The 27484-nt window shown below is 39.2% G+C and overlaps 1 protein-coding gene across 10 annotated transcripts in view; it reads left to right on the top strand.

Moving 5' to 3' along the window:
- cacna1bb (calcium channel, voltage-dependent, N type, alpha 1B subunit, b) overlaps positions 1-27484 on the top strand; it is a 292647-nt gene that overhangs the window by 174748 nt on the left and 90415 nt on the right. For 3 of the 10 annotated variants that reach the window (XM_051938169.1, XM_051938171.1, XM_051938168.1), the window contains exons 15-22: positions 8113-8142; positions 12294-12366; positions 12605-12722; positions 19182-19249; positions 19380-19486; positions 22994-23056; positions 23751-23792; positions 25565-26245. In XM_051938169.1, the coding sequence (XP_051794129.1) occupies positions 8113-8142; positions 12294-12366; positions 12605-12722; positions 19182-19249; positions 19380-19486; positions 22994-23056; positions 23751-23792; positions 25565-26245 (1182 nt within the window). The remainder of the gene's footprint in view (positions 1-8112; positions 8143-12293; positions 12367-12604; positions 12723-19181; positions 19250-19379; positions 19487-22993; positions 23057-23750; positions 23793-25564; positions 26246-27484) is intronic. The other 7 variants (XM_051938173.1, XM_051938176.1, XM_051938175.1 and 4 more) reach the window with 5 other exon arrangements.

Here is a 27484-nt window from a genome sequence, read left to right as displayed (position 1 = left end):
GCCTAGCTGCGCTAGACAACCCACGGCAACGAATTTAATTCTCTGCCAGGGTCGATCTAGTTACTCTCGGTAAGCCTCGAGGTTGGATGCTCCTAAAACTGGCGGACGAATCACCATGAAGTGTAGAGTCAGAAGGCGGGCGTAACTAAGTGACAACCGGAAACAACTAGCCGAGCCGCGCGAGACAATCCACGGCAACAAATTTAATTCTCTGCCAGGGTCGACAACAAAAACGACAACAGTCGTTGAGCTCCATTAGCACCGACTCTGAATAATCTTTCTGTTAACATGTCTGTAATATACTTGAGCTTCACCCATTGACTGTATAAATAAGGCTTCACCGAACTACCACATCCTCTGATTTCCGGCGCTCTAGGAACTACGTCAGCCTATTCGTTGCGCTGATTGGTTGTATACCTACCCAATTGCTGCAGAGTGATTTGAAAGACAAGCTTTTAGCCCGCCTCCCTCCTTGTCGAGAGTTCCTAGACCCTTGCATCTTCAGAGCATGGGTCTAGCGCAGCTAGGCTAGGTTTAGGTAGGTGTCAAAATAAAATCCACATGAATACAGGAACCAAGGTTTTCCAGCAAATCATTGCTCAGAGCATCACACTGCCTATCTGTATCGATTCTCCAGGTAATTGACGCACATTTATCAGACCAGAACACCTTATTCCATCACTCCATGGTGCAGTTTTAACACTTGCATGTCCGTTGTAGGTCTTTTCATGAGCATACAGGACTTGGCGTGGACAAGATGACTAGTTTGCAGCTACATAGCTCCATATGCAGGAAGCTGAGAAGCTAAATATGTTCTAACATCTTTATTTCAAAGCAGCATTAAGGCTTTCAGCAGTTTTATGCTGCATTAACTCTTCTGTGATTAGATAATACCAAACAAGTTAGCCTTAGCTCTCCACATGGATTGGTGCATTTACTAGCTTATCGGTCGTCCTTCCTTATGCCATTTTTCTGCTTTAAGTTTCTAGCTCATTATTTCACATGTAGATCTTTTCTTGTTTTTATGAATTGGGAATCATATTGAGGAAATAACATGCTTACGAATACAAATAGTGTTTAAAAGGTGTGAAAGTACAGTTGTGGCAGGTTGTTACATCAATGAGTCATTCGTTAAACTATGAATTCGTGTTTATAGTTTACCAGTGGCCCTTCCTTGCATCATTTTTGGTAGATACTCTAATCCTGAATGTTTAGCCATCACAGTTTGGCCTGTATAAACGCTCAGATCCTCATGCTGCTCATTTTTCTGCTTCCAACACATCAAATTCAAGAACTGACTGTTTAATTGCCACCTAACATATCCCGCCCACTGACAGCAGCTTATAATGAGATAAACGACGTATTCACATCACCTGTCAGTGGTTTTAATGTTGTGGCTGATTGGTGAATGTTGATAATAGATGGAAAATCCCAGGAATCACCTTTGGTATTTATCTTTTACTTCCTTTTTTCGTACGAATAGCAAGCAACCTGTGGAATATAGACTTATTTTTTGTCACCATGAGTGTCATTTTTGTCCAACTGCTCCAGACTCTCCTCACTGGTTCAGCTCCAACTATCCAAAACAAGAAATTGTAAGTCTTCTAATTGAGAATCATATTGCAAAACTAGCATTTTTTGGAACAAAAATAGTGTTTAAAAGGTGTGAGACTACGGTTGTGGCAGGTTGTTAGATCGATGAGTCATTCATAAACTATGAATAAGTGTGTAAAGGCGGCAGTGACTTGTTATTTCACCCCATCGCTGCTGCAGCAGAATGTTGTATTCTCACGTGAAACGCCACCTTCACATGAAGTCACGCCGCCTCGGACAGACAACCTTCACACAAAAAAACCCACAACTGCATGTCTCTGAAGTGGGAGGCTGTTGCCATGACGCCGAGCCTCACATCAGTCTGCGATGTCGTTAACATCACATCAGTCTCTGTTGATGGACAAGTGTGAGATGAGTCTGACGTCCTCATGGAGCTTCCAGCAGATGAGACACAAACTGGTCCCTTCGTTTTTACCCTAAAATCTAACACTATTTGCCAAGAAAGTGGAAAATAATTTCATTTTTTGTCTATTTTGTTAGCCGAAACACAGCCAACCTTATGGTTATTTACGTTAAAACCAAAGAACTCTTCCTCAAACACATGATTTCGAAGATTAAATGACTCTTTAAAAAGAAGAAATGTTTTGTTCTATCCAGACTTTATTTTTGGCTCACAGATTATGTTCCTGTTCAGAAAACACCAAAAAGTAATCTCCTGGTAAAATGGTGAGAATTGGAAGATAAACAGCTTGAAGCAGAGGACCGTCTTCCTGCTGAGACTCACAGGACATCAGCGAGAAAAAAAAAAGTACTCAAAGCTCAAAGGAAATGTGCAGGATTTACTGTAATAGAATAATGATTTTCTTCTTGTGTTTGCTGCTTTGTAGTTCTCAGTTTTAGAGGTGCAGACCTTCTTTGTTGATTAGCCCCGACACAGCAGTGATGACATTTTTACTTTTGCAGCTCAGACTGTTCAAGCCTTTGTTCTAAAATCGCATCAAATAATAACTGTTTGTCCCGAGTCTCAACCGGTTTACCTTCAGTTCTGACATTTTCAAGACATGGCATTTGGTCAAAAAACTGATAAAACTGATAGATTAATATGTAAATGCAATAGTCAGTTGTCAGTATTTCCTGGAAATCGTGATTTTGGAAACATACAGTCCAATTTTAACCTTCAAAAAACTTGCAATTCCTTCTTAAAATTCATCAAATCCAGAACCTATTTACAAGCTGAAGTCAGAGAAAACCAAAACCATATTGTAGTTTTCTTGCCCCAGAGTTTGTCTTCTCAGGTTGAAGTTGCCTCCAGGATCTGTGTCACTGTGATAATGTTTCCACAGTTGCTAATTTTTAAATTTAACAAATTACTACTCCTAATTCAACCCTCTCTACTTAAAATGACATCCCATACAACTAAAGAGAATTCTTGTTTTGAAACAGACATATTTCAAGTCTGTAATCGAAAAAAATGTCTGTCCTCCTATGTTAAAGTTCACATATTGTAATATTTGTCATGTCTGGAGCCTTTAAGCATTGATTTAAATCAATTTCCTCCATTTTGAAACACCTGTAGCTCAGAGAAAAATGTTTGATGAATATGAAACAGTCACAAAAGACACTCCGACTCCCAGCAATTACATTTAACTTAAACGCTTTCTCCTTTACTTTTTGAAAGAAACGTCATTTTGTCTCATGACGAATGTATGTTCTCCCTGAAACTGAAAAAGACTGTGAATTATTTATTAGTTTTACTTTTATTAACCTTTATTTAACCAGTAGAAATCCCACTGAGATTAAGAACCTCTTTTGCAAGAGAGTCCTGGCCGAGACAGCAAATACACTTTTTGAAAAGGGGCTTTTCTGTGACACTTGTTTCTACACAAAATTTAAGCTTTATCAAAGCTGCCAAAATGCAAGTAAAGCACCAGAATTTAAGGGATAGCTCTGGTTTGTTTTGGTCTGTTGTGCTTTTATGCTAACTTTGTGTTTTACACCTCCGTTATAGAGGCTCAGGCCAAAAAAGCAGCATCAATTCATGGAGCTTTATCGGATTAAATTAAAATCGCTTGTCTGAAATTACTCAAAAATAATCAAAAACAAGAGCAATCCGAGATTTCTGACCTCCGCCAAGGGAAGATGATACAAAGTTGGAAAATCTAAATCCGGATCCAGAATCCAGATCCTTAACCGGATCAACACAAAATTTGAATGGAGTCTTCCCTGGACCAAGATCCACCTCTGGTGAAAATTTCATGAAGATCTGACAAGTAGTTTCCGAGAAATCCTGTCCACAGACACGCACACAGACAGACAAATAAATAAACGGACCCGATCGCTTAACCTCCTTGGCGGAGGTAATGAGTTTATAACTATCCACACTGACCCAAAAATGTGCATATTGAGGGATAAATTGCCCAAAATGACAAAAAAAAAAAATTCTACCAAGTGACAGGGAGATTTTCAAAAAAAGGCTTTTATTTAAAGGCTTTTATTTTGAAAAAAAATAAATCAGGAGAAGCAACAAGACTTTCACCTTCAAGACTGGAGTTTATCTGTAGTTCATGATCAATAAAAAAAAGTTTTCAAGCAAATCAGAGATGTTTGAGCAGAAGAATCCTGATGATTTGAGATTAAATGACACTGAAGAGTTGAAATTTGGCTGCAGTTTTAAAAATGCTCGTAAAATCACTAAATCTCTGCGTTGTCGCCGCCATACTCAGCTCCTCCTTCAGTATTCAGCCTCTTTTCAAATAGTAAAGCCTTTTTTCATTTCACATAGCCTAATATCTCCACCCCACGTGTTCAGAGAAGTGTGCCGCCATCACCTGTACAAAGCCCACCTCCGCTATTGTGCTGAGGATTAGATTTGAAGCGAGGGAGGCTGGAGGGGAGTCCGCCCTGCAGGGCTGCTGCTTCCTGGATTGATTTAATGAAGTCTCGGCGGACGACGCGTGGAAGCCGAGCAGCACGCTTCCAACCCCTATTATCAGAGTAAACAGAGGCCCTCCCTGCACTGGGTCCACTAATCCCTGCAGCGGGAGGGGAGGGGAGAGGGGTGAGGAGCGAGAGGGGTGAGGAAGAGGAGGAAGGCTGGGGTGAGGGTGGAGACGGTGATGGAGGAGGCAGTAATGAGATGGAGATGGTAGAAGCAGAATATGATGACATACCGAGAGAGAAAAGGCTGATGGATTTAGTGGCTCCTCCCCCATCTCTCCTCTCGTCCCTCACCGTCTTCCTCCCCCATCTCTGAACATCTACAGTCCATATTAGAGCCAGGATGAGCTCATATTACAAGCAGAAATTCCGTTTTTTATTGATTTATGCCCAAATTTACCTGATCATTCCACCTGTATGTGATCATTACTGAACCACAGGAATTAATCTGCAGCTATAACAGCCTTCTCTCTCATGGAAAAATAGAAGTTTTTGGAATCTAGCTTTGGAATTTCTTCTCCTCTTCCTCCCAGAGGTGTTCAATGAGGTTAAAATCAAGGTTTTGTGCAGGTTTTCACATGTAAACTGAGAAAGGCAGTTCTTTATGGACCTGGATTTGAGCTCACACGGTATTTGAAAGTGTCTTCTGTAAGTTTCCCCTAACTAAATCAAATATTGACAAGTCTGTGAATACATAGAAATATTTACAAGTATGTGGTTATATTGAGGCCTTAACAGGTATCTGCATATGTGAATATTTTGTTTGTATCTGTAGGAACAGATATGAGGGTTATTCCTTCTCAAATCATCATATTTTATAACAGTTTGTCTTTGAACATCTCTGATTTGCCAGAAAATTTCATCACACAAAATATAGATATTTATAAAGATATTAGTAAAATTTTAGCCTGATACATCAAGCACTTTCATATATATCTATAGATATAGATATAGATATATATACCCACTTTCAATGTTTTTTTGGACGCACATTAAATTACAGGTTGTTTTGACGACAACATCTCAGCAACTATTAAAGATAAAAACATGACATTTTCACAGCTATTTCTCATCATGTCATTGGTTCAGAATCTGTATTATTGGACAAGAAGATACAATAGTCTCTGATTATGAGCGAGTCGAAATATGAAAAATGATTTAAGTTGCCATGAGAAGTTCTGTGTTTGTATTACTCAAAAATATTGATAATTCAGAAGTCAACTAGTGATATTTTCTGAACAAGAGGTAGCTGCATGTCACAATAATGCAACATTAAATATACAGAATGCATTAAATATAAAATGTTTAGTGACAAAAATGAAAAGATATCTGATTGAGCAGCTACAACAAGGTTTACCATAAAAATAAAAATATTGGTAAATAGCCTAATATCAGATGTATCATTTTTGTACAATATTTTGTCCAATATTGCAGAATCAATATTTATCAAATTTAAATGCGTGAAAAATGTGCTGGAAGTGCACAGCAATATTTTAAAAATAAACAAAGAGAAAATATCTTGGAAAGTATTTCTTATATCAAGGTGAAATTTACCGGTTATTATTTTTAATATTCACAGTTAATCAAATAAATATTTCTAGCAAATAAATGATAGTTGAGGAGAAGGTCGTTGATGATTTGAGATGAGGTAACCCCTGTACAGATGTAAATGTTTAACTGGATGCATTTTATGTACAATGTACTAATGCCTTATTTTAACTCACCATTTATTGAAGCTCTTATTTACACTAATTTTAAATTGTGTGTTACTAGTGTAGATATTTGTCAGAAAATATTTGTTTTGTGATGTTTTTTGGCTTTGAAAATTTCTATTTGATGTCAGTATCATAAACGGTGGTGATGAAGCACACGAGCACCGCATGGAAACACACACATACATGTGCACGTATCACTGAATCTGCTCTGAGAAACCAGCTGTCATTTCTGAAGACGGTCGTCGTGGTAACAACATCCTCCACATCCTCTCCTCCTTCCTTCCTTCTTCCTCCATCTTCTCTTCCCTCATGTGGGTTTTGGACCCAAACACACATTTTCTCCCGTTTTGTTCCTCAGGCTGCTTTGCTCCATTTAACACATGCTCGGAATTATATGGTAGCTACCAGCAAATGACATTTAAATTGGTTTATACAGCAGAATGATGATGAATTTATAGTGTTTGAACCCATGTATGATTATTTGAAGAACACTTTTGATTGAACGTTGCTGTATAATTCCTGAGCTCCAGCATGCATCTTGCTTGAGTGTAGCATGTACACTTTGTTGGGATTATTCTGTCTGTTGAGCTCCAGTATTCAAATCAAATCTGCTTTCACGCACCTTGATATCAAGAGATATCCAAGGTGGACGTGAAGGTTCACATTTGATGTTTTCTGATTGCTATCAGGCAGTAAACCCAAACTAGGAATGTTTAAAAGCGCCATCCACCTCAATGTATTCATCCAAATTTGCAAATATCAGGACTTTCCTTCAAACTCACTTGCAGCTTTGACATGACCACAAGAAGAAGCCAACGCTGCCCCATCATAAGAAAAGAGAAATTAAGTGACTACAGATACATATGTAGGACTTTTACATCTAAATTAGCATCCAGTGTCTTCAAGACCTTTAAAAATGAGTTGACTAAGCCTATCAGCAGCAGCTAAATCTACAATATATTGGAGTTTCCATCTACTTTCTGGTTTCCTGCACCAGTAGTGATGTGTTTTATCTCAGCTGGCGATGACTGGTTTGCCAGAGCTAAAGTGGGACACTCTATAGCGACATAGACAGAGTTAGAAAGTAGGAGCATTGTGGATTTTATGATGATAAACTCTACGAGGAATTGAAGAAAAATTTTCAATTTTCCAGATAAAAAACGTTCAGAAACTTAAAAAGTTGCCAGAAGGAGGAGACAAAAGTTCTTCAGTGCAGGTTTAAAGACGAAAATAACTTCAGAAATGCAAAAACAGTAGGACTCGGTTTGTTTGTTAATGTCCACATATTACTGTATTTCTTACATGTTTGCTTGTTTGACATTGACTGAAGACAGTTTTCTGTGTTGTATAAAAAATACAGTTTTAAGTAACTTAAACTCCACATTAGAAAACGATGATGAATGTGAAAAATGCCATCAATGATTAAGAAAGAGTCCAACACAGACATCAGCTTTTACTGTCGTGACCACAGAACTAAAATTTATCCATGATTAGTGACTGTTATATGCAGAATAAAAGTGCATCATCTGCATAAAATGACTCAAATATACTGATTAGGAGGAATAATGTCACCACATACATAAAAAGGACTTTTTGTTGCCCAAAAATAGAACTAAACAACTTCTAGAACCATCTATATTCACATATTTTTAAAAACAAATTTTGACCATTAAGGTACCTGTCTTTATTGGCTTTTTGCCTGGATGCTGTAAATTCACTGACTTATTTCCTTCTTTCCTACTTTCTTCTTCTCTCCAACCCCAAATATTCCATGCACCTGCCTTATTTTTACCTATATTTCTGTATATTTTTAATATGACAGTACAACAGTGCAGGTTCTGTTCAGCTGAATGACCACAAACCGTCCTTATGCATCTCTGTGTCGTTCTCTCACTGTCTTCTTTAGTTTCAAGACCACGGATTCAGGTTTTGGCAGGTTTGTTGGGTCATCTGGGGGCTTTCTGCAAAGATCTAGACTCTTTGTGTAGAAAGTGTTGCATGTGTGATGGAAACCGTTAACTTTATTTTATTTATTTTTAAAGAAACACCACAAATAAACCTGCAATCTCAATACCCAAAGTGCTTCAGTTTTGTGTCAACCCAGTAGTTCTGGGTTCAGATCGCTGAATCCACTTTGGATACAAATATTAGATTATGGGTCATGAAATGTTGTCTTATTTATTCTCTAAACTTAAGAAGAGAATATACATAGAAGGTGTGTGAACAAAGTTTTCATGCAACAAAAAAAACATGAAAAAATTGCAATAGAGTGACATTATTAGGTTGTAAAGACCAAAACTCCCTTCATTCATTCATTCATTTACAGTTTCTGTGTTTTCTGTCATTTTCTCTTCCCCCTGTTGAACTTTTTATTCAGTGTGCTGTTACGTCGAGTCCAAAACAGACTGAAACTGTAAGATACATGTCAAAACGGCCATTTTTAATCTATAAAAGCATGCTGCTTCACAGAGGCAATGGACACCCAAAACTTTTCCTGAGATTTACTCGACAGGCCGCTTTGATATATTCTTCTTTTGTGGTGTTGCAGTTGCCACAGAGAAAGACCCAGAAATGAGAGAACATTCCTCAATCTTAGCTGATATTAGGTGGTTCATCCGACATGTGGATTCGTTGACGCGCTGCATCGTTGCGTGTGCTGTTTGTGTGGTACGATGCAGCCGTTAGCAGCAGCTTCGGCGTGTTTTGGACTCGTGAGTTGGAGTCGGTGGTTGGTGTTTTACCTGCTGTTGCATGTTCTTCAGTCCCAGCCATCGTCAGTACAAAAACTGTGTGTGTGAGAAAACGTCTTGAAGCTGTGAGGAAATGTTGAGAAACCCGAACCTGGGCTTGTGTTGTGCTTCTATGTTTGTGAGGACGGAAGACGTTTGTGGACACGATGTTCTGGTCGCTTCATTCATTTAGAAAACAATTTGAGGGTTAAGACTTGGTTTATTAAAATCACAAGAATTGGAGTTTTATGGTTCAAAAATAACTCTGGTTTGTTGAAGTTGTCTTCATTTCATGGGGTTTTGCCATCAGTTCAGTGACATACCATCATGTACACACAATATTGGTTGTAGAGAAAGACGAACTTAGATCTTTAATTCAAGTGAAAGTACCAGTACAGTAATTTAAAAATACTCAATTGCATGTACGGGTCCTACATGACAGTTCCTACTCATTTAAAAGTACATTTGTAAGTATTAGCATCAAAAGATAGTTGAAGTATTAATGTAAAACTACTGATTTTATCCCTCTGACTGACAGAATATTACATGTGGCATCATTATGTTATTCACAATCATCAGTAAATCAGCAGCGTGTTACAGGCTTTAACTACTTTTTATCCAGTTTAATTCCCAGAAACAGTTGATCATTCAAGGCACTGTGATCCTTGATTTTTGGTGAGATGTTGGATCATTGAAGCACTTATTAAAATTAAGCCCTGAAAGAAATTTAGAGGAAAAACAAATCATGTTTGGTGGACTCACCTGACTTCCAACTGCTTCTCATAAGATGTTGGAAATTAAAATTAAGCTTAAAACACCCATTAAACTTTAACTATAAGCTGTTTTTTAAAAGTTTGTTGTATTTTGGAAGATCTTCTTAAAATTAAATTAAGCTGTTTGAAAAAAAATAATGAAAGAGAAGCAATAAGTGGCTTATAAAGGAAATATTCAAGCAAAAAACCGGTGACTCAAAGTTGTATTTATTTATAGTGCATGAGTAAAAGAACTTTACTTTCCACCACCGAATGTAATCCTAAATTACACAGAAACCCTGGGTTTATTCGTTCTTCATTGTCAGATCTCAGCAGTTAACTCGTAAAGAATACTCCGAAACATTCAAGTAAAAGTAATATTACTTTAAAGAGATTAGTAGTAAACATTTACTTGTGTAAAAATGTAGCAAAAGTGAAATAACTTTATCTAGATTTAAGGTAAAACAGGTGATTTAAGGGGAGATGATGGTGTTGTATGATGATGGTACTATTATGTGATAGAACTATTAAAATAAAGAACTACACAAAAAACAATGAAATCATAAACTAACACATTAGAATGGACTAAAACCTCTGAGAGCTCAGCAGAAAAACAATAAGTTCCTTTTCCATCGACAGGCACTTGTCATTGTGTTAGAACAGTTAGAAAACCAGAAAAAAAATGCTAAACAAAATGGCTGTTGAGCGCATTGAACACCACAGCAATACTCACTATTAAACTGCTCAGAATAAATCATCTGGAACTTAATAAAACGCTGATATCAGAATGAAACACCAGCAGTAAAATAAACTCCACAGCAGCTGCTTCATCGTCCTCATGCCCTTTGAAAACTGTATCCTCTTTGAAATTATAACAAAACTGAAATGATTTTAGGTTGAAAATTGCTTTGTAGTTCCTCTCTCATCTTGATTAAACCTCTAAAAACTCATCTTTGTGTATCAAAGCTCCATATTTAGATGTTTTTACCATAAAAATAATCCCTCGGTGTTTTAAAATGGTTTAGATTTAACTGCAAACTATGCTTTTTTTTTGCAGCCCGAGCACACCAGCTCACCAACACTGTAGAACTCCTTTAGGCTGTACAATTTCAAGTTGCAATATTGGAGTAATTTCACCACACGTTAGAACCAGAAGCGAAGAAAAATGATGTAGAAACACTTAAAGCCCGAATCAGTATTTTTATATGCATATCAGATCATTTATTGAAGTAAAAATACCAGTACAGAGATGTAAAAATATTTGTAAACGTGTAAAAGTCTTGCATGAGAAGTCCTAAAGTTAGTATCAGCCGAACACCAATAATAAGTTCCTTTCCTATTGACAGGCGCTTGTCATTGTGTCAAAACAATTAGAAAAGTAGAAAAAAATGCTAACAAAATGGCTGTTGAGTGCCAAGAATACAACAGCAATAATCATTATAAAACTGCTCAGAATAAATCGTCTGGAACTTAATAAAGCGCTGATATCAGAATGAAACACCAGCAGTAAAATGAACTCCACAGCAGCTGCAGATCCGACACACTAACAGAAAGAAAACAGTTTTAGCTTCATGCTAACAGAGAAAGCTCTGCTGACCATTCAGATGCTGAACATAAACAATTAAAAGATGTGTTTTTCAGAGTTTCACGCTGACTGAACAAGGAGCAGAAACACCAGCAGCTTCTGCTCTGCTGGATCTGCTGATTTGGCTTGTTTTTTTTTTTTAGATTTATTTTCATTCTCACAGTAAAATAATGCTGACTCTCTAATGGGACTTTGGTTCTCATTCTGCTAAGGCAGACTGGGTTCATTAAAGTCATGTATTGCTTTGGAATATAATTAAACAAAGGAGGCAAACTGCAAAGGAAAATGGGGCCTGTAGGTGTTGCTAAATTAGAAAAATAAATAAAGTGAAACTATGTTCCAACTTCTTAAAGAGGCTGCAAAATAAAACAAACTTCACACTTAAAGTGGAATACAAAGGCAGCAACACCTGAGATCCTCATAGACCAAACAAAGAAACTCTTAACTAGACAGGTCATAGTGGAATACCTAAACCTGGTGAAGTCTCCAGAGAGTCAGTGTGCCTCGTTACACAAATCAAGAAAGCTCTGAGCTGCTAGAATCTACTGATAAATGGCTACAGAGCACAAAAGAAAAAAATACAGTTAACACCAGGCTGATAAGATAAGACGGAGATCTGGTGTTTATTTGATTTGACCTCAACTGAAGATGTCAAAACATGAAAACTAAGGTTTAAGTTGTGATAAACTGTATTTATTCTTTAAGATTCGTGGTCCGTTGATGCATTATGTCTGTGAAGGTCCTCACAAGTATAGAAGTACAGGTGTGTGTTGGTGTTTGGTGACGAATCGATGATAAAAGTTTTACAGAAAAGAAGAAAAAGAAGAAACGCTGCAGCTGTGACTTCAGTGTTGTTCTGTCATGTTTCTCTTGACCAGAAACATGTTCTGTCGCTTCATTTTAACTTTATTAATCCAAATGTTTTTCTTTACCTGCAGGATAGATCCCATTAACACCCGGCTGAAGCTTCACTTTGACACGTTTTTTCTCTTTGTAACATTGTTTTTTCTGCTTCTTTCAGGTTTAACTTTGAAGACGAGACTCCCACGACGAACTTTGACACCTTCCCGGCAGCCATCCTCACCGTGTTCCAGGTGAGACACGCTTTCCGAACAAACACAGACATTATGGGAGACGAAAGTTTGTTATCGGTGGTTTTAATTAGAGCGAATGTCTGCTCTGCGTAGCTCCTGCTCCTTAATGAGCTCGCCGATAATCCTTCAATTAGTCTGTGCTCATAACCCTTCGCTCTGTGAGCTAATTTCATTCTGCACCGCGTTTTTACAGCCTGTGTGAGTCTCTCAGCGTCTTTTTCTTTTCATCTTCCTCTAGATTCTGACTGGTGAGGACTGGAATGCTGTCATGTACCACGGCATCGAGTCTCAGGGAGGCGTTCGTCGCGGCATGTTCTCCTCCATCTACTTCATCGTCCTCACGCTCTTTGGAAACTGTATCCTCTTTGAAATCATGGAAAAACTGGTTGAAAATGATTTTAAAGCCTCTAAAAACTCATCTCTGTGTATCAGAGCTCCATATTTAGATGTTTTTTACCATAAAAAACAATCCATCAGTGCTTCAATTTAACTGTAAACTGTGTTTTTGCTGCAGCCCTAGCGCACCAGCTCACCAACACCGTAGAACTCCTTTACATTGCACAGTTGCAAGTTGCAATATTGGAATAATTCAAACACACATGCCAGAACCAAAAACTGAAGAAGAATGTTGCAGAAACACTGGGAGCCTGAATCTGTATGTTTATCTGCTTATTCAGATCGTTTACTCAAGTAAAAGTAACACTGCAGCAATATGTAAATACTTGTAAATGTGTACAAGTCTTGCATGCGAAGTCCTAAAGTTACTATCAGCAGCAAACCAATAATAAGTTCCTTTTCTATCGACAGGCGCTTGTCATTGTGTTAAAAGAATTAGAAAAGTAGAAAAAACACTAAACAAAATGGCCGTTGAGTGCCAAGAACACCACAGCAATAATCCCTATTAAACTGCTCAGAAAAAAATCATCTGGAACTTAATAAAGCGCTGATAGCAGAATGAACTACACAGCATACTACAGTGATGTAAAAATACTCTGTTACATGTAAAAGTCTTGCATGAGAAGTCCAACTTATGTCATTTAGTATTAGGAGCAAATTATACACTGCCTGTCCAAAAAAAAAAAGGCCACTTGGATTTAACTCAGCAAACAGGTGAGCGTCTTCCATTGGATAACTACTGCAGTGATGAATATGTTTCAGCTGCAACAACTTATTTAACCCTAGCTGATGCTGTGAGGAGCTTCTCATTTCTTAAACAACCATGTTGGAAGACATATCCTGTGGTCATGGAAAGGATGTTAATCTGTCTCAGAAGGGTCAAATTATAGCAAAGAAAACAACTAAGGAGGTTTCTGAAATTACTAAAATCGGGGTAAGAACCATCCAACGCGTTATTAAAACCTGGAAGGATAGTGGAGAACCATCATCTTAGAGGAGCAAATGTGGTCGGAACAAACTCTTAGATGATCATGATTAGAGATGACTTAAACATTTTGCGAAAATATATCATCAGAAATCAACAGTAGAACTCACAGCTATGTTTAATAGTTAAGTAACAGCATTTCTACACTCTCAATGTGAAGGGAACTCAAAATTTTGGGACTAAACAGATGTGTAGCTCTAAGAAAACCACAGATCAGTGAGGCTGAAAGGGGGAAAAAAGGCTTCAGTTTACTACTGTAGGTAGCATAAAGATTGGACTATAGAGCAATGGAAGAAGGAACGAGTCCAGATTTACTGTGTTCCAAAGGGATAGATGCATAAGGGTAAGAAGAGAGACGGAGGAAGTGATGGCCTCACCATGCCTAGTGCCTAGAGGCCTGTGGGGGTTTGAAAGAAAAAATAAGTTTTGATCTCCAAATTGGAGTTTCTGGAATCTGTATTTTTGAGACTCTCATCGGTACTTTGCAGATTTAGGTGGAATTTTGCTTGTTATATATCATTTAATACATAAGTAATCACCACAAGGACACTTTAACAAGGTAAAAAACTTGATTTTCACCAAATGGCATCTTTGCATATGCAAGTGTGAGCAGTTCCTCCATTGTTTTTGTCTTTTATTCAATTGCAATGAGGGAAAACATTCTCCACTCGTAATATTCACACCTTAAAAACTCAGAAATTCATTTGGCCTTATGGCTACAGAGAGAGCTGAGAACACAGACACTGGAGAACAAAAAGTTTATTGGCAGATGGATAATTAGAAGAAGGAAATGAGCTGAGCTGAGCTGAGCTGCTGAGCAGAGACTGAGGCAGGTTCAGGCTGTGGGTGACCAGACCTGAGGCTCCACCTGGGGAGAAGAGTCTATAAAAGACAGACCAGGGAGGTTGAAAATAGGAGCCAGATAGAGTGGAGTCCAGAGAGCAGAGGAGGCTGAATGGATGCAGTGATTGATGCAGGGGAGGCTGCAGGCTGGAAGAAAGAGGACGAACTAGACAGATGGATGCATTTAAATATTATACTACAATAGTATATCATCACTGCCACTTGACACGAGCATGGCGGTCCAGATGAGTTTTGTTTAGACGTCTTTTCAGAACACTGTCCCAGTTTGAGGGCTTCAGCAGCCTTTCGTCTGACATCTTCCTAAGCCTTCCTCCTGTTTCTTTCGTAGGACTTGAAGACCCCTGTCTAGATCATTGCTTGTGTTGTGTCTACTCTTTGATGTACGTCGCTTTGGATGAAAGCATCTGCTAAATGAAATTTTAGAACGATTATGAACCGTTCTTCTCCACGCTAGTCTGTCTAGAGGGGCTGTATCCCAACTACCAATCTTGCATTCTTGGTAAGTCTTTATCATGGCATCCTTAAATTTCTTCTTGGGAGCACCAACGCTTCTGGTTCCTGAGGATAGCTGGCTAAAGAGAAGCTGTTTAGGTAGATGAAGTGCTTCCATTCTAACCATCATAATCTGTTCTGATGTAACATAGCTTTGATGCTACCTTAGCATTGGTGACATCCAACCATCCATCCATCCTCTATACACCGCTTTATCCTCACTAGGGTCATGGGGGGTACTGGACTCTATCCCAGCTGACTCGGGCAAAGGCAGGGGACACCCTGGACAGGTTGCCAGTCTGTCACAGGGCTACATATACAGACAAACAATCACACTCACATTCACACCTACGGGCAATTTAGAGTAATCAATTAACCTCAGCATATTTTTGGACTGTGGGAGGAAGCTGGAGTACCCGGAGAAAATCCACGCATGCACAGGGAGAACGTGCAAACTCCATGCAGAAAAAACCCAGGCCCAGGCCGGGATTTGAACCAGGGATCGCATTGGTGACATGATTAAACTATTTTTTATTCACGATTGCACGCAGATATCGTTGATGAAATTTCTCTTTAGTTTTACTTGGTATTGGTACCATGTTTCGGAACCATACCACAATGTTGGTATAGCGGTAGCTTGGTAGATCTGTATCTTGGTGTTCAACTGGAGTTTGTGATTATCAAAAACACGTTTGCTTTGCTTCGCTTCCATAAGATGTTGCAGCAACACTAATCCAGTTGGTAATGTCTCAATCAGGGGAGACATCACTGGCTATGTAGCTGCCAAGATGCTTGAAGTGTGAGACTACTTGAAAGACAGTTCCATCCGAGTGGCAGCTGAAATGGTACCAAACACTGGACTCTAGTGCACCATTCGAGGCCACTTGGCTGCTCCAGAACCTTTATTCCATGGTTTATTCCAAATATGAGTCAGGATGATGGAGACACTGGAGAGTTGCAGTTTGGAAGCTGACCATTGAGTCATTTCGAGTTCATCCGTCCTTTGAAGATATTATTTTTGGCTTGGTAGGGTGTATACCCACCCACCCGCTCGGATGAACCCATTTAATCGATGGCCGACCATGAACAGGTAGCTCCTACACTACCACTCAAAAGTTTGGGGTCACTCAGACAATTTCTTGTTGTCCATGAAAATTCCCATTTAAATTCATGTTTGTTTGTTTGTTTATTTCACGATGTTACACAAGTGAGTTCTCCATTTATGAGATCACTGGAGTCTTATCTATAACACGTCAATGTGAAAATGGACACCCTGAAGAAGCTACAAGCTTATAAAGTAGGGGTCCAGCATCCCAAGAAAAAATAGAACACGTATCTACATAAAACAGCACTCTTTCTTGTGTGGTCCTCAGGAAAACGCAGCACTTTCCATTTCTGAACAGTTGCATTCTCCACTTACGAAACTGACCCATGCATAGAGAGAAAGTGGTAATTCTTGTAAACACTGGACCGCAATTTCAATCAAATATTTCTCTAAAAGTTGACTCTTTAATTTTCTTTTAAATATCAATAATGTAGCAGATAATTTTAAATTATTCTCCAGCCCATTCCACAAACGTGGACCATTACAGCTTATACTAAAGCTACTACCTTTAAATTCATGTGCTAACATAACTGCACAAAGGTTTTCTAATCATCAATGAGCCTTTCAACACCATTAGCTAACACAATGTAGCATTAGAACACAGGAGTGATGGTTGCTGGAAATGTTCCTCTGTACCCCTATGGAGATATTCCATTAACAAATCAGCCGTTTCCAGCTAGAATAATCACTTACCACATTAACAATGTCTAGACTGGATTTCTGATTAATTTTATTTTATCTTCACTGGGAAAAATGCTTTTCTTTCAAAAATACAGACATTTTTAAGGAACACCAAACATTTGAACAGTAGTGTACATGTTTACTGGTAGCAGTCATTCTTATTGATCAATACAGCTCTTCCAGCAGATTGACCTGATTCATAAAATTTACAATAATATATAGAAAGTGCAGATATATTGTATTTCAGTGCAACAAATGCTAGAATATCAGACCATTTTGCATTATATTCTGCAGTGGAGAAGCTTAAGATGCTGCATTATGATAAAGAAGTGTGTAGCGACTGTATTCACACAGCATACAACTGTGTGAAGTTTGTAAAGTGAACTGCTGCACTCAGAGTAATAAGAAGCAGTCTGTGATTTGGAGCTCAGCCAGAGGGAGTGATGTGGACCTGCTGGTGGAGTTTGGTGATGAATGGCAGCTGGTGGCCTCAATCCAACACATCTGTTCACACTCCTGCAATCAGGGCCAGCGACCCAGACAGCCTCAGAGGAGGCAAAAGTGGAGGGCGGGACGCTTGATTTTAACACAGAGTGGAAGTGAGACGCCTCCGAAAAGTTGACCTGCTCCACTGACTGCTTATTGGTATTTCAAGAAAGAAACAACACGGTTTTGTTTAGTATTTGTTTGCAGTGAAATGCCATAGCATCATTAGAATCAGGAGCTTTTCAGCATTTTTCATTCAGATTATGAGAAACAGTATCTCTAAGATATTTTCCATCAAAATAATCCCTTCGATGTGGCTCCTTTGCTTCCTCTAGAATGCTTCTTGCTGCTCTTATGTCCTTTGTTTAAGGGAGGGATGAAGTGAAACATCACGGCATCATGAGAATCAAGAGTTTTTCTTCTGCGAGCTGAATGCATTCACCTCAGATTCTGAGATGTAGTATCTTCACTGCATGCAACGCTCCAAACTTAATGTGAAAATCTGAGGAGCTGCACGAGTGATCAAAGTTTGAGTTGTCACTGCAAAATGATTAGTGGCGACAGATTTTTTTGGAGTTGCAGGGAGAGCATTCCCTGCTTCTTTTGCATCATGGCCAAAAAGTAATTTTAATTCTTGCAGATTTTTGAAGAACCTCATTGACATCCATTCATTTTTCCTGCAAAATGTGTGCTTATGTCGTCTGAGGGCCTGCTGACTGTTGCAGAGAGAACATGCTGCTTCTTTTGCGTTATGCCCAAAAAATTGTTTAATTCTTGCAGATTTTTCTAGAGCCTCATTGACATCCATTGTTTTTCCTGCAAATATGTGATTATATGTTATCTGAGGTGCTGACTGTTGCAGAGAACATGTTGGTTTGTTAGCTTTATGCATAAAAAATGGATTAATTCTTTAATCAATGTCTGTCTGAGGACCTGGCTGTGGCAGAAAGATCATGTGACTTCTTGTGCAAAATTCATAGAAACAGATAATAGACCATAGATTATTCAAGGATCTCATTGACATCAATTTATTTATCCTGCAGTGTCTGTTTATGTTTACATCTTCATGCCTGACTGTTGTATTTTTACAATTTGCAAAGGGAGCAAGTGGCTTCTTTTGTATCATGCATAAAAAAATAGTTGATTTCTGCAGACCTATCAAGATCCTCACTGACATCAATTTAATTTTTCTGCAAAAAAATGTATTTGTGTCCGTTTTAGGGTCTGGCTGTTGTGTTTTATCGAGTTGCTGGATGAACATGCTGTGTCTTCTGCTTCATGGATAAAAATAATTAATAATTCTTGCAGATTTTTCAAGAAGCTCATTGACATCATTTAACTTCTCCTGCAAAAAAATGTGTCAGTATCTCCATCTGAGGGCCTGACTGCTCCTCATAAGTTAGGTTTCTTTTTGAATTCCTAAGTATTGGCTGGAATATGAGTCCTCACCTCAGAAGTAGACACAAAAAAGTGAAATTTTCAGTATTTTTGGCCAATTAGAGATCAGTTCTTATGCTTCAAAAGAGGCCATAAAGCACCATTATTGCAGTAAGATCCAGTTGTTATATTCTTGTATTCTTCATCTATTTTTATATTTTTCTATTTGTACATTATAGGACTCTATTTCAGTTTCTCTGTATGTGCTACACATTTAGAGATGTTGACGATGAAGTTCACGTTGACTTTGCTCGAGATGAAAACTGAGTAAAAATCACTGCTCCTAGTGTGGTACAAAAAATAAAACCGATGCATATTTTATCCTGTCGGGATCCTGTCCAGCTGTGTTTTCTCCTGAGTGTTACTCAGATACCCTCCTGAATGTCTTCTTGGCTATCGCTGTCGACAACCTGGCGAACGCACAGGAGCTGACTAAGGTGGGTTGACCTGCTCACATTCACACCACAAATGATCTTCTTTATGCTGAATCACTGCAAAACCTGAGAAAACGTTGCATGTTCACATCTGTTGTACTGCATTTTATGTCTTTGCCGTCATTGGTTAAAGGACGAAGAGGAGCAGGAGGAGGCGGCCAATAAGAAACTGGCCCTGCAGAAAGCTCTGGAGGTGAAGGAAGTGAGTCCGATGTCTGCGGCCAACATCTCCATCGCTGCGTAAGTTTACCACCACGCTGATGACGAGCGCCGTTCTGTCGTCCAGTGTCGTTCTTCCCTCTCGGTCTCAAATGTGTCTGTTGGTATTCATGTTTGATTTGTGTATCTTCTGCATTTCTCCTCATCCTCCTCCATTACAACATGCTCCTGTGCTGTTGCCTTCTTTATTCAGTACTAGAGGCAGTTAAGGAAGCTTCAGTCAGCAACACGTGTGAGATTCCACCACTGGTTCCTGCTTTATTGTTTTAGTTTTATCCCTGAGTTTCTGCAACATGCTGGCATTTGTTTTCATTTTTAAAGGAGTTGTGCTGCATCTGAAAAATCAAGTTCATCAGGAAATGTTTCCAACAAAATGCAAAATTCTCAGCTCTGTAGATTGAACAGATTGTGGCTCATTGGATGTCGATCTTAGACATTTCCTGCATCATGCTGTTGGATATCTAATGTAAAGTTCATTGTTTTGTTTTTAATGCAAAACTTGCAAGTGCTCCCAAATTTTTCAGCCTCTGACACCTAAAATATCTGTTATACCTAGAGGTAGTTGAACAGCCTAACAACTATATTATTTATAGTATTTTAATAAAGCTAATAGCAGTTTACCTTAAACAAAGTAATCTCCATTTATAAACTGTAGCACCAAGTACACGTTAAGTTTGTAGGAGCTCAAGTATTATATATATATATATATATATATATATATATATATTGTAAAAACATGGCAAAAATAAGCCCTGTCTAACTTTTTAAATTTATATTTTTGTCTGGATATTACCCGACAACCTGCCTACCATGTCTGTTGACCCAAAAGTTCCCACTGCCACTTTGGACACCAGTGAATTATGGGAAAATTATACTGATACTGGCAAATATATGCTGTGGTATTGCTTCAAATTTAGAGGAGAGGCCAACGCAGATTTAAAAAATAAACATAGCCTTACTAATATTTTACAAGAAAATAAATGCATTTTAAAGATTTGTAAGGCCTCAAAATTTCAACTTACATGCGTTGTAAACTGTCTGTATTCTGATACGCATCTAAAACAACAGATTGGTCATGACATATATGCTATTTCCAGGCAAATCCCAAAGCAAAGCCTAAATTAAAACTCAAATCAAGCATCAGGCAAAGATATGATACACTGATTGTACAATGAAAACCCTTAAGACTGTAGTTAAGAACACTAATTGATGCACTGACACGAAAACAATTATCATAAATGACTGTAAATTTAACGTCAGTCAAAACGCCACAGGACGCTTTTAATTCAAAGCCATTAAGAATAGCAGCTTTAATGCTCTTTGTTTGCATAAATCTTTTAACATTTTTATTCTCTGTGGCCTCATTTTTCACTGCAATATAAAGTCCTGCACCTTTACGGCAATGGCACAGCCATGAAGACGTAGAACTGTTTCATAGCAAACTTCTCATGCATAGACTGTAAAGATAAAGTAAAATTATATATGTCTATGATTATTTATTCCACAAAATTTGAAAAAAACATGGAATCAGAATGTGCAACATTTCTGTAAAAGCACACAGGTGTTACTCATACTGTTCCTCTACATATTATAGATTTTTATATAATACAGACCTTTATTTTCTTTCATATTTGTGTCCAAACAGCTTGCAGTTCAGCCAAATAGTCTCAGAATTACTAAGTGACTGTTGCTCACAGCTGAGTCATTAAGGAGTCCTCGAGTGTGCTGAGGAACACATCATTTTTTTGTTTTCACAGAATCTGTTTTGTGTAATCAGTGCATATTTTTTTAGCAAATTTTAAAATGAGATATGCAGTGATTTTGTGTAACTGTCATGATTTCAACTTGGATTTGTTTAGTTTTTATTTTCATAAAAGCCCACATCCTTCATGGTTAGTTCAAGAATTATTAAAAAGTAGAAAATCTTACAATTCCACAGTTTTTGGTATGGATTTGTCCATTAGTTTTTTTGGCTTTTCAAACCTACTGATAGGTTTTGGGTTGATGATCACACTGAGCATCTACCTCAGCACATTTACAAATTAAGAAAGGAAGAATTTATCTTTTTCTAATTTAAATTAATGCATTTTTTTTATTGCCAGAAATCCTTTTTGACAAAATGAACAAACAGAAAAACAAAGATCAAAGTAAAACAGAGAAAGACAGGAGACCAAGATAAAGGAAAAAAACTTGCCATCAACTGTCAGAAGTTCAGAGCTATTCGAACAGGATAATGACAGTGATGTCTTTATAAGAACAGAAAGCTCCTGTCAGCCTCAAACCTTCGCCCGGCCGCCTCTCCTCCACCAGCAGCAGCCCACCAGCCTCAAGCTGACAGCTCCTGTGTTAACGAGGAGACGTGTTGCGCCTCCGAATGCTGCCTCGTCTTAGAGGCTGGACCAACGCTGAGAAAAGTGGTGTGAAACTGGAGCTTTCCCAAACGCAGCAGTGATTTATAGCCTTAAAGCTCAATGCTAACGGCCGAAATGTGTCTTATTTCATGATTTACACTACCGTTTAAAAGTTTGGGGTCACCCACACCATTTTGTGTTTTCCATGAAAACTCACACTTTTATTCATGTGCTAACATAACTCTACAAGGGTTTTCTAATCATCAATGAGCCTTTCAACACCATTAGCTAACACAATGTAGCATTAGAACACAGGAGTGATGGTTGCTGGAAATGTTCCTCTGTACCCCTATGGAGACATTCCATTAAAAATCAGCTGTTTCCAGCTAGAATAGTCATTTAGCACATTAACAATGTCCAGACTGGATTTTTGATTAATTGAATGGTATCTTCATTGAAAAAAAATGCTTTTCTTTCGAAATAAGGACATTTGTAAGTGACCCCAAACTTTTTAACGGAGGTGTACATTTATTTTATTTATGTGGAATGCAATTTTCTTCTCATACAAAAAAGATTCGGCTAATTGTGTTGCATATTTCAGTTTTTCAAAGGCTTTTATTCATTAGACAAACTGATCATCTCTGAGTTACTCTTTAATAGCTGAGAACGAGGTCAGTTCTGCTATAAATCATCCCACTTTGTCACTGTTCTTACTGTTATAATGTGATCTTGTGTGCTGTTTTTCTGTGTCCCCTGAATATTTTTAATTTGTGCTTTTGAACAGTGTGGTAAAACTTCAGCCAGCGAGCTCATTAGCAGCTGCTTTTATTTTGAAATGACTGTTTTATGTGTATTCTGTGCACTGTTTCAGAGAAACTCAGGGTTTCATGACAAAAAATTCCAAGAATCTCAATTGGACCATATTTTTAAAAGCTACATGAGCCTCTATGAGCTTAATTTGTACGATTAAAATATAATTTCTTGCTTTGGAATGAAACTCCTGAACACTTTTTTTGTCCTAATAATGCCACTGCTGACAGACATACTTTTGTTGCTGCACAGATAAGTTGTTTACTGTGAAGCCGGAGGGGACAGGTGGACGGACAGACAGACCGTCCACCTGTCCCCTCCACATTTGTCTCATTTTTTTCTTTTTGTTTTTGTTCTGCATGTACAGTTTTGTAAAGCAAAATCGAGATGCACTCTCTCGCAGGTCGTCCGTCAGCAGCATTCAGTCACCGTGAGTTATCACTCTCTGTTACAATATTCTCCTCCTCCTCTCGTCTTCGCTCCTCTTCTGTCCTTCCTTTTGTCTTTTTCCACGACTTCTCCTATTTTCCTCTCCACTTTTTGTCCTATTCTGACTCCTCTTTGTTCTCTTTCCTCCTCTGGACTCCCATAAACTGCCACCACTTCATAGCTGGTAAAGTGAAATGTCGCTTATGAGTCTTATGTTTTATTTTTAAACAAGATAAAATCACAGAAATGCCCCAGAGAGCAGAGAAACAGCCACATGTGAAGCTGCGAGGCCGGTGTGGGTGTAATTCTGAGTGTAATCAGTAAACGGTTGTTTCCCTGCAGCTTGAACCAGCTGATCTGTGTTTGCTGCCTGCAGTACTCCATCTCTCGCTCTCTGATGTGAATAATTTGTCTGTAAATGTTTAATTCCTCTGAGCGTTGCGATCACCGCAGGCAGTTTGACATTTCTAGTCCGTTTGTTATCGGACGCCGCTTTAAAGAGCTGCTGCTGTCCCAACGTTAAACATAACACTATTTTCCGACTAGAACTGCCATTTTTTTTGGTGTGTTTTTCATTGTTAATCACAAAATAACGCTCCTCAGTTGAACATGTGTCGCTTTCCAACGCTGCCTGTCTGTCTGCAGCTCACCTGTCTGTCTGTGGATGTCTGTCCTGTGTGTCCTCTGTCTTTTAGGAGTTATTCTGTCTGCTCCTCACCTGCCCGACGTATCTTGAGGTACAGCCGACCAATTGGAACCAACTTACTAAACCATAAAGTTGTAAAACAAACAAGTCATACTGTGCACAAACGTGGAACAGTATGCAGAACCTTCATACGTGATAGATGGAAATATGGACACATCAAATGAGTTTTTTTGATTCTTTTTTTCATTTCTGATGATGTTAAAAAATCATCCAAGACCATCTTTGTCTCAAATTAGGAATCTGCTTGTTCTGCTCAGAGAAGTTCTGCAGAATGTGAGAAACGGTCATAAATCATATCATGTTTTTCCCTGCCTGCCCCATTTTACAAAAAAGCAAACATGGAATCAGCATCTACAGCATTTTTCCACAACATAGCCTGCAGTGCATTTTTGTTAAGTCACTGTTTGTCATAGCTAAGTCATTGATAACTTCTCGACTGCGCTGAGAATTTTTTTGTTTTTTACAGAATCTATTTAGTGTAATTGATCTTTTTTTTTTGCAATTTTTTTTACCGAGCCATGGAGTGATTAGTTCAGATTTGTTTGATTTTCCTGATGGAAAGTCTCAAATTAGGAATCTGCTTGTTCTGCTTTAAAAAGTTCTATAGAATGTGAGAAATGGTCATGAATCATCGCATGTTTTCCCTGCCTGCACAGGACCTGAGTCACACTGAACATGAAGAAAGATCGACATGGTCTCCGTTAGTTTCTCTGATTAAAACGTCAGTGAGATTTACAGCCAATATAGGCAGGAAGAATAATTATAAAAATATATAACTGTACACTCATGTTAATGTTGAGTTTTTTGGAGAATTACTGATAGGTTGCACCATCAAACAACTCAACTGAAGTGTTTTCCACAAATTTTGCAATAATTTCTACCAGTAGGATCCTCTAAGGGCATCAACGGCCTTTGATCTGCACATATGTGATGAATTCAAGCCTGGGATATGAAGGTCACAGTCTTGGGGAAATTCTAGGATGAATTAGATGTTTATTTGATGCCCTTTTCATGCATTAAACCTAAATAGTTTAATATTCGTTAGACTGAAAGAAACTTTGCTTAAATCGAAATTTCAGTGAACAAAAGATTTCCCTGAGTTTGTGGAAGAAGTTTTTAGGAAGTTGCATGCTTATTTATACTCAGTAATACCCCGATTTTAGTTCAAATGTTCGTCAGAGGAAGAAGCTTCAAATAGAAAAGCATGAAAACAGCGCAGAGAGGATTTATCCTTTGCTTTTTTTCCATCCAAACAAAGGAGTAGTACATCTTTTACAGATAAAAATGACCATATTACTGCAGATTTTTTCCTCTTTTCTGGTGCCATCATCTGCACAAACCTTCATATCTTCCCACAGACTGAGTCTGATCTCCAAAAAAGTGTGATTCTATAAATTTTCTGCCTGTTTTAAAGCCATGTGGAGAGATTTCAGTGTTGAGGACCAGGTCATATCATAACCGGAGGAAATTTAACCGTCTCCAGAACTCTAATGATCTAATTTCATGCTGGATTTGAGCTGTTTCTCCATGTAACAGTCACTCATGGTAAGTGAAAGCTTTACCATGGTGGGCATTTGTGCTGATGCATCCATAGACCTGATTCTGTCTGAATTATTTCACCTCATTAGGGGTTTGGTGAGTATTATTCAGTCAAAAATGTGTGGAGAAGCTGGTGTGACTATGGATGAAAGTGTGGATTGCGACGTTCACCCAAACCTCATCCAACAAGAAGTATAAAACTAGAATATGTCATTGCCTTTCCTCTGTCCTCACATGCTTTTTCTGTGGATTTGGTGTTTGCAGCAAAGAGCAGCAGCGCTCGGCTAAAACCATGTCGGTGTGGGAGCAGAGGACCAACCAGCTGAGGAGGCACAACATGAGGGCGAGCAGCGAGGCCCTGTTCAACGAGCTGGACCCCGAGGAGCGTCTCCGGATGTCCACCGCCCTCCACCTGCACCCCGACATGAAGACCCACCTGGACCGGCCGCTCATGGTGGAGGCCTGGAACGGGGACAAGCCCAGCCGGCACCCGGCGGAGGGAGGCCGGGAGGAGGCCGGAGAAGGGCCGGGAGACAACGGCCACCCCAGGAAACATCACCGGCACTGCGAGAGGAACGGGGAAGGAGGCGAGGGTCGAGGAGGGAGGCACCACACCCATCACAGCAGAGGGGACGGCCATCAGACGAAGGAGAGGAGAGGGGAGAGGAGCCGGAATGGAGGCCAGGGACACCGACACCACCAGGCCGGATCTCCTGAAGAGGAGGCTGGGGACGAACGAGGGCATCGACACCATCACTCCCATCGTCCGCCCAAAGAAGGGAATGGGATGTTAGCTAATGGAGCCCAGGCAGAACGGAGAGGGAGAGGGGGAGGCGAAGGGGAGAGTAACGGAGAGAGGAAGGCTCGGTGCTCTCGGATGTCCAGAGCTCAGTCGACTCTGAGTGACGACTGCAAGAGGAGCAAGAATGGAAGCAAAGGTTACAGGTAAGATTAGAAGATGTTATATTCCACAAATCCAGGTGTTTTTATACAGTAAATGTGTTTTAAATGTTATGTTTCATGGTAGCTTCATAATTGATAATAGTAAGATCAGTATTTTGTACTTTCAGACTGACTAATAGTCTGATATCCTACATATACACTACTGCTCAAAAGTATTGGGTTCACCCACACCATTTTGTGTTTTCTATGAAAACTCACACTTTTATTCATGTGCTAACATAACTGTACAAGGGTTTTCTAATCATCAATGAGCCTTTCAACACCATTAGTTAACACAATGTAGCATTAGAACACAGGAGTGATGGTTGCTGGAAATGTTCCTCTGTACCCCTATGGAGATATTCCATTAAAATCAGCTGTTTCCAGCTGGAATAGTCATTCACCAATGACTATTAAGATTGTCTAGACTGTATTTATTATTAATTGAATGGTATCTTCACTGAAAAAATGCTTTTCTTTCAAAAACAAGGCCATTCTAAGTGACCCCAAATTTTTTGAACAGTTGTGTATAAACAATTTAAAATTATTCAAACCGCATTTAATTAGATTTTATCAAAGAAAATGACTGTTTGTGATTACAAATTAGGTCAGAATATTAAGTATGATAAGCATAGGTTGATTTGGGGGGGTGTTGGGGGTGGGTTGTGGGGGGGCGGCATGGTGGGGGAGGGGGGGTGTGGCGGTGGGGGGGGGGGGCGGTCGGGTTGTGGGGGAGGATTGGGGGGGGGGGGGGGGGGGGGGGCTGTGGGCCGGTGGGGCGCCGTGGGGGTCTGCTATGACCCGTTCTGCTGCGCGGGCCTTGGGACTCTGGCTGTGTCGGCGGGGGTCGCTCCGGGCTCCTGGGCTGGGTCTCCGCTTGGTGGCTCCTGCGGGGGGGCTGTGTGGACCTCCTTGGGCTGGAGGAGACAGCTCCCTCCTTTTGGTGGAGGTTTTCATGCATGCCAGACCCACCACACCGGCACCTACCAAAACTCAATAGTTTGTTCCTCCGGTCGCTGAGTCAGTGGAGGTTGCTGGGTTAGTGTCTGTGGATCTCACTCTGCTTTATCTATCCTTCTTGTGGCCTCCTGACATCTTCATAATTGATCCAGTTGGGATTTTGTCGTATTAGGTGTTTGTGAAGGGTCTTAGATTTGTAAATGGTTTTAAGGTGTGAATTAAAAAGCACAAACAAATAAAATGCACCTTTTCTCTTAGAACACTGTCTATGCCTCACCTTTC

The sequence above is a fragment of the Acanthochromis polyacanthus genome, chromosome 18 (assembly GCF_021347895.1).
Source record: "Acanthochromis polyacanthus isolate Apoly-LR-REF ecotype Palm Island chromosome 18, KAUST_Apoly_ChrSc, whole genome shotgun sequence".
NCBI classification, from domain to species: Eukaryota; Metazoa; Chordata; class Actinopteri; family Pomacentridae; genus Acanthochromis; species Acanthochromis polyacanthus.
This window is presented reverse-complemented; position numbering and strand designations above follow the sequence as displayed.